The 15,676-nt window shown below is 33.7% G+C and overlaps 1 protein-coding gene across 3 annotated transcripts; it reads left to right on the forward strand.

Annotated features, from left to right (window-relative positions):
• The first annotated feature begins 12,392 nt into the window (after window positions 1-12,392).
• LOC108450443 (uncharacterized protein At4g28440) lies at window positions 12,393-15,373 on the forward strand. 3 transcript variants are annotated; one of them, XM_053027592.1, is made up of 4 exons: window positions 12,393-12,477; window positions 12,586-12,641; window positions 13,206-13,433; window positions 14,768-15,373. In XM_053027592.1, the coding sequence occupies exons 3-4, from the start codon at window positions 13,214-13,216 to the stop codon at window positions 14,956-14,958; spliced, it is 411 nt and encodes a 136-aa protein (XP_052883552.1). In that variant the 5' UTR covers window positions 12,393-12,477; window positions 12,586-12,641; window positions 13,206-13,213; the 3' UTR covers window positions 14,959-15,373. The 3 variants fall into 3 exon arrangements, 2 of the variants coding, with proteins under 2 accessions (XP_052883552.1, XP_017603561.1); XR_001866237.2 differs by lacking the exon at window positions 12,393-12,477 and having other exon boundaries at window positions 12,486-12,641; window positions 14,768-15,022; window positions 15,111-15,373; XM_017748072.2 differs by lacking the exon at window positions 12,393-12,477 and having other exon boundaries at window positions 12,486-12,641.
• Window positions 15,374-15,676: the final 303 nt, after the last annotated feature.

Below are 15,676 nucleotides of genomic sequence, written 5' to 3' on the forward strand. Positions count from 1 at the left end.
GGCACTCATCGGATGTGCAAGATAGCTCATCGAGTACCCGAATAGTGTTGTCCAACCAAAATTCAGCTTGCTCGGCATCATCGCTGTCCGTAGCTTTAAATTCATAGCCCGTGTTTTGATTTTGTCAATGGGGCTTATTTGACCTTATTTGGTCGATTCACGGAGGTATTGTAGGTCTTGAGGGTGGTATTAGTCGGGAATGGAGGTTGTGGAACAACAGTATTAGTTCGAATGTATTGGTTGAACCAATCATTCATCACGCTATAAAAAGCTTGTCTAGCTTCATCGTTCGGATTACTAGTAATAGGTTGAGAGTCCGCCGGTGCTGTCCCTTGCGCAGGAGCAAGCGCTACACTCTCAAGATCATCAGCTACTGCTTGGTTGGGATCGGGATCCATTACTATAAATAAACACATTTTCAATTGTCAGAAATCACCACACTATCAAATAATCGCATAATGGCATGTATAGCTAGACCCAAACGTATTACGGTAGTCCTAGAATCGACTAAACCGTAGCTCTGATACCAATAAAATTGTAACACCCCGTACCCGAGACCGTTTCCGGAGTCGAACACGAGGTATTTACGGACTTATTTCATTGTAAAACACAGTTCATTTAAAATTTCCAGACGAGCTGCCTAACTGCGTCACTGTCACCTTAAAAATCATATCTTGAGTTCCAAAACTCGAAAACCAGTTCTGTAAATTTTTTATGAAACTAGACCCATAAGTCCATCTACAAATTTTTTTCTAGAATTTTTGGTCAAGCCAATTAGTACAGTTTATTAGTTAAAGTATCCCCTGTTTTAGGGTTTGACTGCTCTGACCTTCATGCATTACGACTTATATATCTTCCTGTACAGGGCTTCATTACTTATGCCGTTTATTTCTAACGAAACTAGACTCAAAAAGGAATCTATACATATATGGAATGACTTCTAATTATCTCTGGTTTATTTATAGTGAATTTCAAAAGTCAGATCAGGGGATCCAGAAATTGCTCTAGCCCTGTTCCACGAAAACTTAAATATCTCCTAAACTACGACTCATATGATTGTTTCGTTTCTTCCATATGAAAGTAGATTCATCAAGGTTCGATTACATAATTTATTCACTATTTAATTCCATTCCTAATATTTTTAGTGATTTTTCAAATTTACATCACTGCTGCTGTCAGCATCTGCCTTTAAGGTAGACTTTACCTATTTCATAGTTTCCATGATTCAACTAGCCCTTTAGCATATATAGCACAAAATATGATCATGATTAACCATTCCAATGGCCAATCATTGCCAAGCATATCCACACCTCTCATTAACCATATACATACAAAATGATTATAACACTATGCTCAAAATATATAAGCCATTTTCGCATGGCTATCCAAATATATACAACACCAAGGTACTTGACTAACAACAAAAGGGTAGTCCTATACATGCCATTTTCAGAGTTCAACCAAAAGTGTACCAAAAGGGCTTTGATAGTGTGGATGACTTCGACTTCGACAATCCCGAGTCCGATAGCTGATGAACCAAAATCTATAAAACAGAGAATCAAAGAAACGGAGTAAGCATTTAATGCTTAGTAAGTTTTGAGCAATGAAATTAGGCACAATTGAAGTATAGTGTTCATATGACTAAACGGATAATTTCATATACACACATTCTCAAAATCATACCTACTTCACATTACCAACCCTTATACTCATACAAGAGATCAACTTAACCAAAAGCCGGAAGCTCATTAATCGACTGAGCGAATACTATTTAAAAGGAATCAACTAATCCAATGCATATACGAAACATACCTCATCATTGGGATTTTACGAGCATATTAATTGAAATTATTACAGCAAGATCGCTCATTCCCAAACCAAGTACCTTGAACTTTAACGGATATAGCCATCGCTCAAATGCCTTCGAGACTTAGCCCGGATATAGTAGTTCGCACAAATGCCTTCGGGACTTAGCCCGGATATAGTACTTCGCACAAATGCCTTCGGGACTTAGCCCGGATATAGTAACTAGCACAAATGCCTTCGGGACTTAGCCCGGAATTAGTAACTCGCACAAATGCCTTTGGGACTTAGCCCGGTTATCATCCGAATATTCATGCACATATCAAGAAATCATGACACATCTTTATTTCATTTTCATAACTAGAATTCAAACACAAGTCAATTTTAAGCATTCCCATTTTCGGCTCAATAGCCACATACAAACAGCATGATTTGGTTTGCTTTATGACATGATCTCTATGCACATACGGCTACCCATCATACGTATAGACTAATTAACTCAACATATAATTCAAGTAGAATCATTATATCACCGTATATTTGTTATGATTATACGTCATGACTTAATCAAATCGTAAACTAAGTTTCATTACTCGAAAACTTACCTCGGATGTTGTCGAACGATTTATTGCTATTCGATCACTTTTTCCTTCCCTTTATCGGATTTAGTTCCCTTTGCTCTTGAGCTTAATTTAACAAATAAATTGATTTAATCATTTGAACATCAAAAAGAGAAACTCAAGGTACTTAACCCATATATACATTAGACATTAGAGTCACATATATATTAAATCATGATTCAACTCAACATATTAGCCCACACTCTCTTTTAGCAAATTATCTAAGCCAAGATAAAAGCATCAATATGCTTGCCTCTAACCGAATACATGCAACATCAATCTACCTCATGTGGCCGAATATGCATGTCTATGTTGAGGCCGATTCTATACTTAATACATTCTACGAATATGGTTACTTGTATTAACTAAATACCATTTTGTTTCAAGTTCAAAACTCGGCTAATACCCATATATACACTAGCAATCAAATATTAACATTTGTACTTCACCTTAATAGCTAGCTTAGCAAACCTTAATTTAACATATAATTGTTCATAACACAATTAAAGCATCCTCTCCATTCCATCAATTCAAAACACATACATTAACCTAATATCAATTAACTAAGCACTTTAACAATTTTTTTTTCTTTAACTACACACATTCGGCAATGACAAAGACAATTTAACAAACCTTAAATTCAACTTATAACAACATATACTCAATATTCAAAGCATTTAACATCACTTCATCATGCTTTTACATCATGGTCAAGGCTCCTTTTAACCCATTTACCCTCACAAAGCATGAATTTCATCATCCAACTTACAAGCTTACAATCCCATGAATTTTAACCTCATAATATCTATCCAACTCTCACTCATTAGCTTCTATCATCAATCTCCAACAACACTAAATAAAAATATACTTCGTGGGTCTAAGGTAGTACCAAGAAAGGAACTCATAAATATCAAGATGTAAGCAACTACCATTGTTCATCTAGATTTAGCATGTAACAACAACCATCACCCTTATTAATCTCCATAGCCGAAAACCTTACTCATTCCACACTCAAAATTTCAACATGGGTTACAAAAATAACTTGTTATCTCACTCTATATCAACTAAAATTTCAAGAACTAGTATAAACTTTCTTACCTTAATATTGACCTAGGATAACCGAATGCTTCACTCCCTTCTTCTTATTTTCATTTCGGCCAAGAAGAACCGATTTCTTCTTTTCTTTCTTCCTCAAGTCACGGCAATGGGGGGGAGAAACATGGATAAGACAACTTTATTTTCATCACCCCTCCCTTTTCATTACTTTTTACTAACCTTTTATTTTATTCTTTCTCCCATAAAACACTAACACCAAATGTTTATAATAGGCTTTAACTTATAGCATGGCCGGCCACCATCTTGTTCTTTGGTTAATTTGACATGCAAGTACAATTATTTTGCAACATGCATAAATAGGCCACTTTACATTTGCCTAGCACATTTCTAAATTTTCCCACATAAGTCCTATTTAATAAAACTCACTTACAATTAACAAAATTCCAATATGAAATTTTTATACATGCATACATACATATAATAAGCATCAACTATGACGGTTAATTATTTTTATGACTCGGTTTAGTGGTCCCGAAACCACTTTCCGACTAGGGTCACTTTAGGGCTGTCACACGGAGGCTTAGCAGTTCTAATAGGTTCAGCACCTAGCGGCATATTGGGAATCGGTTGAGGAGCAGGAAGAGGAGGTTGTTGTTCAGTAGGATTTGTTCTTATGAATTTTGTGAACCACTCGTTCATCATTTGGAAGAAAGCTTCTTTTGCATCCTCACCTCGGCCTTCAAATTCGGGCCCTCTAGTACTAGGTGTAGCTCTTTGAACTGAAGCTAGAGCATTGCTCTCAGCTTCCTCAGACTCAACTCTAGCTCGGTTGGACGACATTACTATATGAAAAACACATTTAAAATGGTCAAAAGATATCACACTATCACAAATTATATAATGGCATGTATAGCTAAACACGTACCTACTACACTAATCAGACAATCGACTAAAACCTAGCTTTGATACCAATAAATGTAACATCCCTAACCGGTATCCGTCGTCAAAACAGGGTTACAGAGCATTACTAAAATTTACAGAACAATTACAGATAATTCATGTCATTTACTATTCATATCTGAAAATAGTCATATTGTTCCTTGAATGGACCCTCGAGGCCCAATTTAAGGATTAGAAACAAGTCGAGACTAAATCGAGATCTTAAAGAATTTTTCACAAAATTTCAAATTTTTTCTTATATATAGGGGTCACACGCCCATATGAGTTGGCCATGTGGCTCACACAGCCTGGTGACATGCCCATGTCTCAAGCCGTGTGGGCATTCGATGTAAGACACAAGGCCTTGTCCCAGCCCATGTCCTTACTCGTGTAATTCTCTGACTTGTGCCATACCGCCTGCCACACACTCGTGTGCTAAGCCATGTGGTCAATTTAATTTTCAAAAATTAGGTGCAGGATTCACAAGGTCAAGACACACGCCCGTGTTGTAGGACATGTGTCACACACGGCTAAGACACAAGCCCGTGTCTCTGCCTGTGTGCGTAATTCAAAGCATTCTATTTCTAAATTTTAAGATGCAGAGGACACACGGCCAAACCACAGACCCATGTGTCACACACGATCAAGACACACGCCTGTGTGCCTAGCCATGTGGACAAAATAAGGTCATTTCCTAGCCTTATTTCTCACCCAAATTTGCCAACAACCTAAACCAATACTTGCAATCATATACCAACCAATTCAAGCATTATAACCAAACCAACTCTATTATCTAGCACATTATATCATCACAAGCATTCATGTTTATAATCTTACCTTTTATAAACATACATGTTTAACATAACTAAATTAAACATACTAAACACATATGTATTTATCATGATTTAACCTTATAAATATACCAAAACCAACTATCACTAGCCATTCCAATGGCTAGATTACAAACAACCATTCACAAGCCAACAATTGGTCAAGTTAACCTATACATGCCATTATACCAAAATAAGTTTACTATTTATATCAAAACGAGCTGGTGGATAGTGTGACTTCGACCGTTCTCCAACCTTTGCGAGCTTTCATGCACTATAAATCAGAGAAAAGAAAACCTAGTATGCATTAAATGCTTAGTAAGTTCATATAACAGCAATTAAACTTACCAATAACAATCATTAAAATAAGCATTCAATAATATGCTCTCGAACAATTTAGCAATTTGCCTAATTACATATACTCAATTAAGCAAGTTAGTCACATAAGTCACATGTACATCAAATAATCATGGATGAGCTTATCATACTACAAACTTTCGAGTATTTCAGAAGTATTCAAGACATAATTCTTTTAATTTTGTAATTTCTCATGTCAATAGTTTTATCCGTTGTATTATTGAAATATCGATGGATATTCAAATAGGATACTCAAGGTATACAAATCAGTGATTCGTCAATTCATGTTCAGGGGTACCCGTTAGGGCACATAATCAGGGAGCACATTCTCGAGCCACATATCAGTATGCTCAAATAAGTCATGTAACAAGATGCTTATCCGGCCTAAACAAGAAAATTATAAGATTTTTAATCAGGGAGCTTATAGAGCTTAATAGGTAACTTTGAAAAGTCATTCTTAGGGAGCTTCGGATAGTGTAACAGGGAGTTCAAGCGAGCCATGTCAGAAAGCTCATAAGAGCCTATATCAGGACGCTCACATAGAGTTACGTTTGTGTCTGTAATAAATGTTGGATCACAACCGATTGAGTCGTGTAATAGGATGCTCGCAAAGAGCTACGATAGTGCGCAAACATGCAGGATCACTACCGATCAAGATGCTCACAAGAATCATGTACCAGGAATGCTCAAAAAGGCTTTTCACAGTATGCTCGTCTGAGCTATAATGTCTGCAACATATACAGGACTATAATCAAAATGGAAAAATCCTGTATCCATCGAATTTCTTTTATTCAAATGGGACTTAACACTTGTTAGACATTTTCGGATATGTGATTTATGTTTATTCATGACAATCATACATTTCACAATCATAACATTCAATTTAAACATATAAACATATATTTTAGTTACACGAACTTAACTAGATACTTGTTTGTATTTAAAAGTCTACTAATCCGGCACATTTTATTTTCCTTGATCTAACTCTTTATTTGATCTTTTCGGATCTATATAAATGAATTTAACATTAATTTAATCCATTTCATACTCAATTTAATTCAATTCACGTCCTAGATTACCTCTATACTTTCCATAAATGACAATTTCATCCCTAGGCTCGGAAAATGAAATTCATTCAATTTAATCCTTATTCTAAGCCTAACTGATTTTTAAATATAACATTTACAGCACATATATTTCATAAAAATCAGAAATTTTTCATGAATTTTACATCTTTACAATTTAGTCCCTAAATCACAATTTCATAAAAATTCAATTTACAAAAGTTGTTTATCTATCAACAACCTTTCATTTTCTACCATAAATTTCAAATTTTCAGCAATTTCATCCATGGAAAAACTTTGGTACTTTTATAACTTTACAAACTAATCCCCAAAATAAATAGATTAAGCTATTCTGATCTCAAAAATATAAAAATTACTAAAAAATGGACAACAATACTTACCCAATTAAGCCAAGAAAGCTTGCTTGAACACTTTTCTCTTTCCTAGGGTTTCCATATCTTAATTTCGGGAAGATGATATAAAATGATGATATTTTTCTATTATCATCTTTTAATTATTTTAGTTTCCAATTTAGTCCCTATCCTTTTTTAATTTTTCCATGAATGATTCATCAAAAATATCTACTAACTTTTTTAATGGTCTAATTATCATATAAGGACCTCTTATTTTGAATTGTATAGCTATTTGATACTTATAGCTATTAGAATTCAACTTTTGAATTTTATGCAATTTGGTCCTTTCCATAATTAAACACATAATCGGTAAAATTTTCTTATCAGAATTTTCATATAACATTTCTATCATAATACAGACCATGCAATAATATTAAGATAAATTTTCTTTCTAACTCAGATTTGTGGTCCCAAAACCACTATTCTGATTTCACTGAAAATGGGTTGCTCAATGGAATGGGCTTGGTTTTGGCCAATTTCATGTCCACACGGCCTGAGGCACGGGCGTGTGTGTAATAGCCTAAAATTGGGTCTAGTTGGAACAGAGGTTTCGAGACCACAAAATTCGAGATAGAAATAATTATTTTATGATTATTTTGAGGTCTATGATATGATTGCATGATTGTGTGAAAATTTCGTGAAGAAATTCTTTGCAGAAAGTGCTCAATTTGAAGTTAAGGACTAAATTGAATAAGTTGCAAAACTTGCATTCTAGAATTTTCTAGTATGAAATTGCTTTGAAATATTAATTAGGAGGTATTAAATAGCAATTTGACCAATTTCTAAGTTATGGACAAAAATTGGACATGGATGGAATTTTTGAAAGTTTAGTAAGGAATGGCATTTTGGTCATTTGGTAATTAAAAAAAATAAAAAGGGAAAATAAAGCCAAAATTGACTCATCTTTTTCATGGAGGCCGAAATTAGCATGGGGGAAGCCATGGCTAGGGTTTTCAAGCTTTCCAAGCTCAATAGTAAGTCCGTTCTAACCCCGTTTTTCAAGTTCTTTACATTTTTGGAATCCTAGTAATTTGATTAAGCTTATTCTAGCAATAATTTAAGCTAGGGTTCATATTTGGAAAAATACCCATTGGTGAAATGTGTTTATTTTGATGTTTTATGATATAATATGAGGTTTTAAATTATGTTAGACAACTTATGCTACTCGGTTTTGAGTGAAAACGAGTAAAAGGGCTTAATCGGTAAAAATACCTAATAGTCATAAGTATATGTTAGAGTGAGAATTTGATGTTTCCATAGAAGGGAAAAGTGATCAGCATGTCATAAAACATAAGAATAAGGGATGAAGTTTAATTCACGAGCCTAGGGGCAAAAGTGTAAATATGCAAAAGTTTAGGGGCAAAATTGTAATTTTTCCAAAGTTTGAGTTAAGGACTGTTTTGAATATTATATTAATTAAATAAGTAAAATATGATGTTTTAGATCCCGGAAAACGAAATTTGAACCTAGAATGAGAGAAAAATCGAAAATTGAGAAAGTTGGTAAAATGGCCGTTTTAGTATCGACGTAAGTTCATATGTATAATAAGCATTAATTTATGCATGTTTCAATGTAAAATTGATATATTTACTATGATTGCCGAGGTGTTGAAAGTATGTAAGTTGGTGTGATAATAACACAAAGAATAATGTTGTAATTTATATTTGAAAGTTAAATTTAGTGAATTAATTGAATTATGTTAAATTAAATGTTTATGGTGCCCATTTATGAATTGATTTAAAAATATGTCTATGGTACATGAAGTGCATTGAATTATCATACATAAATGTGATTTCTATGATTATGGATATTATGGGAAATTGTAAGTTCATATGATTTTTAATAAGGCAATGTGTAATTTAATGTTATTGCCTTGATATTAAATGAGATGTAAGTTTATATGTAAGTAATACATCAATTTTACTTGTATTATGATATTTTATAATAATATTGGAAATATGTTTGTTGATAATTACTTGATTGGTGAAATTGTTGGAAAAGAGAGAGAAATCCCGGTTGAACCTTCGGAAAGATTGGATGATACAGATGGTATGTAGCTAGGTCACATGTATGGTGCTGAGTGCACATCATGTGTACAAGAGAGCTACAAGACATTACGATGTAGCTAGTCACATGGGTGATACTATGTGTACACCATGTAGACAAGAGAGCTATGGGATATATGTAGCTAGGTTCATGCGTGGTTCCAGGAGAAGGACACCATGTAGACAAGAGAGCTACGAGATAAACTGGCTAGGTCACATGGGTGGTACTAAGTGTTCACCATATGTACAAGAGAGCCGAACTATATAATGGGTGGAGCTATGTGCTGAAACCACCAAGTATCGAGGATTGATCTGAAGTGTTCAACGGGAGACTCTCTATGTATTGCTTTGTGAGTTTTGTGATGAATAAGTGCAGGAACTTGGTTATGTGAATGATGTGTATATTAAGTGACCAGGATGTGGTAAGGTTATAAACAAGTAAGTTATACGTGAGGATGAGTTTATGGTGACCTTGTAATCATGGGCCTATACTTGTGATATATGAAATGTGGTGAAAATGATTTGTGATATGTGTGTTAAAATGAGGTTAACACAAAGAAAGTGTGAAAGAGTGAATTAGCAATAAAACTGTTTTGGACAGCAGCAGTGACGTGATTTTGAAAAATCACAAAAAATAGTAGAAATTGAATCAGAGACTGAATGAGATATCAAATTAAATATTAATGAGTCTATTTTCATGTAAAAGAAATAGAGAAAGCAAAGGAGTTCTATATTTTGAGAGATTTATGTTTTTGTGAGACTGATTCAGAATGATTATGCGATCCCCTATTCTAAATTTGGAAAATCACAAAAATTTGGAGAAAACTAATTAGAGGCTCAAACTTATATTTTTAAAATTCCTAATGAGTCTATTTTCAAGATAAATCAACAAAAACATTATCCGAGTTCTATACTGTGAGATAATTAATTTTTAGTGAAGAGAGGTTAGAACTGTCAGAAAGTGAAACAGGGGAAAATTTAATGAATAAACTGTACTAATTGGCTAAACCAAAAATTATGAAAATTTTATGATGGAAAGATATATGAGTCTAGTTTTAGGGAAAATTTACGGATCTTAATTTGGAGCTCTGTAGCTCGAATTATAAATAAGTAAGTGACTATGACTCGTGTAGACAGTTTGATGTGAGCATTTATTAGTAAATTGTGAAATCGTACTTACAAGAATGCTATATACATTAAGGATGTGGAATGGAGAGGAGGGGGAGGGGGAGGAAAATAAATATATGTAGAATACATGGAAACTATGGTATATGAAATATTGATATAATGAAATAAATGATATGTGTTTATAAGAAAACAGAAAGAGAATGATATGTATCATGACATGTATATATATATATATATATATATATATATATATATGACTAGTCTCAATGTAATGCTTGTTGGGTATGGAGTTGAGTTGAAATGTTTTAGGCAAGCATGTTATTCTACGCATCTGAATTGTGGTATTTTATAAAGATATGGTCTAACTTTAAATATGAATGCTTGATGATTAAGTTGAAGATATTTGGTAAGATGATAACTTTAAATATGAATGCTTGATGATTAAGCTGAAGATATTTGGTAAGATAATAATCTTGGTATAAATGTATAAGTGTGTAAGAGATTAAGGTTGACCAAAGCTTGGAAAATATCCTAGGTATATTCCACACAGGCAGAGACACGACCATGTGTCTTAGCCATGTATGGAACACGACTTTGGGACACAGGCGTGTGCAACCTTAAAGCATGAAATTTCCAAGATTTTCGTAAGTTCTTGGTTTAGTCCCGGACCTTTTCTAAAGTATGTTTTGGGCTCCGTAGACTCAAATAATGGACTATGTGTAAGTGAATGAACGTTTTGAAATATGAATGAAATTTTATGGCCCGTATTTTAGTTTAATGTTTGTATGTTTGTCCGGTAATGCCTCGTACCTTATCCCGGCCTCGAGTACGAGTAAGGGGTGTTACAGTGTGACTCAATCGTGTGTGACACACGACCATGCGACACGGCTGTGTGTCCTCTGTAGGTTTCAAGGTTTGCAAGTCAGGTAGTTACACGGCCTAGCACTCGGCTTAATACACGGGCCTGTAAGGCCATTTCGAGAGTTACACGGCCTAACACATGGGCGTGTAGCTTGGCCGTGTGACCCAACTTTGAAAGTTACACTAGCACAGACATGGATTGGGACATGGCCGTGTGTCCCTATTTCGAGTGCTACACGACCTGAGACACGGGCGTATGTCTCAACTGTGTGAGTCACACAGCCTAGCCACACGGTTGTGTGATCCTTGTGGTTCCAATTTTCTAACTTTTTCCTAAACTTTCTGATTGATTCCAATTTAGTCCCAAATTGTTTCTAATGTATTTTTAGGGCCTCAAGGGCTCGATTAAGGGACGATAAGCATGTGAATGAATGATTTATGCTATGATTATATTAATGTTTGGAAATGTATGTTTTTATGTTACGGTTTGACGGTAATGCTCTGTAACCCTATTCCGGCGATGGATACGGGTTAGGGGTGTTACAGGAATTTCCCGAGGCTATACGTGTTTATTAATAGTGGGGAGTGGCCTCCTTTCTTTGCTGGGGGTACATTTGTTTATTTTATTTTTTTAGCTGTTTACTTGTTTCTTGTATTTTGTTATTCGATTTTCTTACTATTAATAAAATATCCCAACAGATTTCTTTCAAAAAAGTATCATTTATGTTCTACTAATTCAAGCAAGATTCTCCTCTCTCTCCTTATAAATAGATGACACTGATTGAGTTATTTACATATATTCATACAAGTTTTCAATATTTTTTTTTGTCAAAAAATACAGAAATAATGAGAATTTATTTTTTAAGTAAAAATTTCATTTTTTGGGAATAACAATTTTGTCGATTTCTATTGGGAGAAAATTACTTTCATACTGAAAGTAATAAATTGTTTCTAGTTTTGTATTTGATTTGTGATTGTTCAAGGCCACACTCGAAGTAATCTGAGCTATGAGAATAGCAGAGAAGACTGTTTGGTCGAAAGCCAAGAATGTTTAGGATTTGTCTCGCTCAAAGTATAAGTACTTTTCGAGAAAAGTTTATTACTATAAATATCACAAACCGACTCGATTTTCAAAATTTTAATTGTTTGTTGTGACAAAATTGTTTTGGAATGATTTGACAAATAATATAAATTTAATAATTAAAAAAGATAAAAAATTAAATAAAGAGTTAAAATAATTATTTTTTTAATTTAGAAGGTCAAGGAAGTGATTATGCCTTAAGGATATTTTATAGTTTATACTTTCCTATAATTGAGTAAGGAAAAAAAAAGTTAAAAAGAAATAAAAGCAAAACAAAACGGTAGGATTTGTACAAATCTAATTGGAGATTAACTGTGGATATTGATTCGAAAGTAGTTCGTTTAAAGGTCGATTTTTACTGCCCTGACTGCTAACTGTTGTTTCTCAGATTTCTCTCCGTTTGTTCTAATCCGCGACTTGATCTCCTTCTCCAAATCTTCAAAGGTACTTTCGAAACCTTAATTCTTCTAACTCTCAAATCGTTCTTTGAATTGTTTTTACCCAATTTACGTTTTTTTATTTGTTTGAAATTTTTTCCATCGTTGGAATCATTCTGTTAAATTGTCAGAAACGAGAATCACAGGACTTTGATTCGTTAGATTTCATTTGTGTTATTCTTTGATCTGTCTGTGTATCAAAATCTGTAAATTTTAGGGAAAAATGTCAGGGATTTTACTGTTCCATCTAAAACTAGTGATTGTTATTAGAGTTATGTTGTCTTATTAAATGCAAATTCAAGTTGCACAGATCAAATTGTTGGATTTGGAGGATAAATTGAACAGTTCTTTCTTAACGAACTGTTTGACTAGGAGTTTCGATTTTTTTTTAGCTCATTTAATTTTTTTTTTTTTTTTTAGATTTGAAGTTTTCTAAATTTGGAATATAAATCATATTCTGTAATTCAACCCATGTCTCCATGGTTAAGAGGCTTATTTTAGTGGTAGAATTTATTTTTATTTTTATTTTTTTGTTTAGACTTATGATCTCTATTTTCATTTTTCTCGGAAGGTATTGAAATGGCAGAATCAAAGACATTGAGAAAGCCTATTTTCACCAAGGTGGACCAACTTCGCCCGGGGACTAGTGGTCATACTCTTACGATCAAGGTTGTCAATACAAAGATGGTATTTCAGAAGGGTCGTCCTGATGGTCCTCAAGTTCGTCAAATTCGGATTGCTGAAAGCTTGGTCGGAGACGAGACAGGAATGATTATCTTTACAGCAAGAAATGAACAAGGTATATTATTTGTAATATTTTCCTTAGATTAATTCCAGTAGTAGTTTTGCTTTAGTTATTGTTAGTGGTTTCACTCCTCATGCATATTGCTGTTTTGCATACTTGCATTTGTTTGATTGTATTTTCGCTCAGATAATTTTTCTATCACTCATTGCTTTTCGTATTACCGTCCTCTTTCTCTGTTAGACAAGTAATGCAACATTTTCTATCACTCATTGCTTTTCGTATTACCGTCCTCTTTCTCTGTTAGACAAGTAATGCAACATTGATTTCATGTAGTTGAAGTGTCAAGTCATGCAAGTAAATTGTATCGGATTTGATTATATCTTTTTTATCCTCATGGAAGAAAAGAAATGAAGATTTGGGTTTCCTAAAATTCCACCAATGCATTTTATCTGATAAGAACGTCTATTTAGGTATTGTCTTGCAATGAACTAAATACTAGTTTTGGCTTTTGCTATGATAACCTATTAGCTTGTTAGTGTTCAGATATATATTACTCAGATTCAGTTGAGTGTTGGATGTCCAACAAGGGATGGTTAGAATCTTCTAAGTTTCCATGTACTTAGAGGATCTTTAGAGGTAATATCCCTATACCATGTGTCAGACACAGATACTTAAAGGAAAACTGAAGAATTGGAACAAAATAGGTACCAGTATCATGGATGAATTTAAGTTTGCACATTTTAATGGTATGCATCTTTTGGATTTATTCATTCTAACCACTAAATAGTTTCTGCATAAAATGATTATTCAATTGCATTTTATTTGATATTTCATTTCCAGACATGTAGTCACATATCCAAGATGTGACAATTTTTGTCCATTCACTACCTCTTCTATATTTATGCATCTGTTTGTGCTATAGTTCCAAAGCTAGCTTGTTTATGGATAAAGATGGGAAAAGATAAGTCCACATGCATTTTTTTTGTTCATTTGGTCCACATGTATATTTCGGATTGTTGTTGCTGAATCAAAAGAGTGAAATATCCCTTCTTTGGATTGTTGTTCGGCTAAGCCTTTGAGTTTAATTCTCTGTAAAGGTTTAGTGCCAAAATTCCTTGGATTTCTAATCGGAGTAAATATTATAGGTATCAGTTATGATGTTAGACTTTATTATGATGTATTGTTTGAGCTCAGATAGATTACATTAAGGTCACCCAATAATGATTATAAATATGTTTCGACAATTACTTAGAGGTTTCCTAGATTTGATGTTTGATTCATATGTGGTGTTATCAGATAGCGAAGGTGCTCAAATATGCTTTATTTGTTTGATAATTACAGTGTTAATCTGAACTAACACCATCTATTTATGTATTAATCTTTTGCAGTTGACTTCATGAAAGAAGGTGCTACCCTAACTCTTCGAAATGCAAAAATTGACATGTTTAAGGGGTCGATGAGGCTTGCAGTGGACAAGTGGGGTCGTGTTGAGGTCGCTGAACCCGATAGTTTCAAGGTGAAGGAAGATAACAATCTGTCTTTGATTGAATATGAGCTCATTAATATTGTTGAAGAATAACCTTTGACCACCAACCCACTCCGGATGGTGTTCACATTGCTTCTGAAGAAGAAAATCTGCTCTGGTAAACATGTTACTCTGATCTCATCTTTGAATAAGCTTATGAAAGTTCGGTTCTAAAATCATCTTGAAGTTGCTTCTCGCCATTGCAGCAAATCCAGCAGAACCTTTGGTTGGGAACATCAAACAGTTGGTGATGGCTACTTGCTTTCATTTGTTACTTTAAACTGTGTTTTTGGCTTACAAATTATACTTAGGTAGTTCAATATCATGAAGTGTATGCCTACATGCTTCATTTTAGTCTCGAAAAACTGTGCATCCTGTCATGGTGGTATAATTTTTTGTGCTGTAAACGTGTTTATGCTACTTTTGTATTTATTTTACTTTTTGGCATATTAATAGCTTGTTAAATGAATTGCTATTTTCGTATATTTGTATGGTATTATGATATGGGCTCCTTAATTGCAATTAAGAGTTTTAGTTTTATTTATTTTCTTTATTATATCAGGTTTTATTAAGAGTTTTGGTTTTACTTATTTTCTCTATTATATTAGGTTTTAATTTCCTTCGTAAATTTTAAGTTAGGAATTCTATTAGGACTCTCACCTTTGTTATTTACAGTTTATAAAAGGTTGTCAATATAAAATAAAGAGATAAGTAATTATCCTATAAGAAAGATACGTTATTTTCGGAGGGTTTAGTCAAGGACGAATTTACG

The sequence above is a fragment of the Gossypium arboreum genome, chromosome 5 (genome assembly GCF_025698485.1).
Source record: "Gossypium arboreum isolate Shixiya-1 chromosome 5, ASM2569848v2, whole genome shotgun sequence".
Lineage (NCBI taxonomy): Eukaryota > Viridiplantae > Streptophyta > Magnoliopsida > Malvales > Malvaceae > Gossypium > Gossypium arboreum.

What these genes read in the sequence shown, in the direction of transcription:
- LOC108450443 (XM_053027592.1), top strand. Translation starts at nt 13,214, where the DNA reads ATGGCAGAATCAAAGACATTGAGAAAGCCTATTTTCACCAAGGTGGAC. An exon ending in TACAGCAAGAAATGAACAAG is followed by an intron (nt 13,434 to 14,767) that starts GTATATTATTTG and finishes AATCTTTTGCAG; the next exon opens with TTGACTTCATGAAAGAAGGT.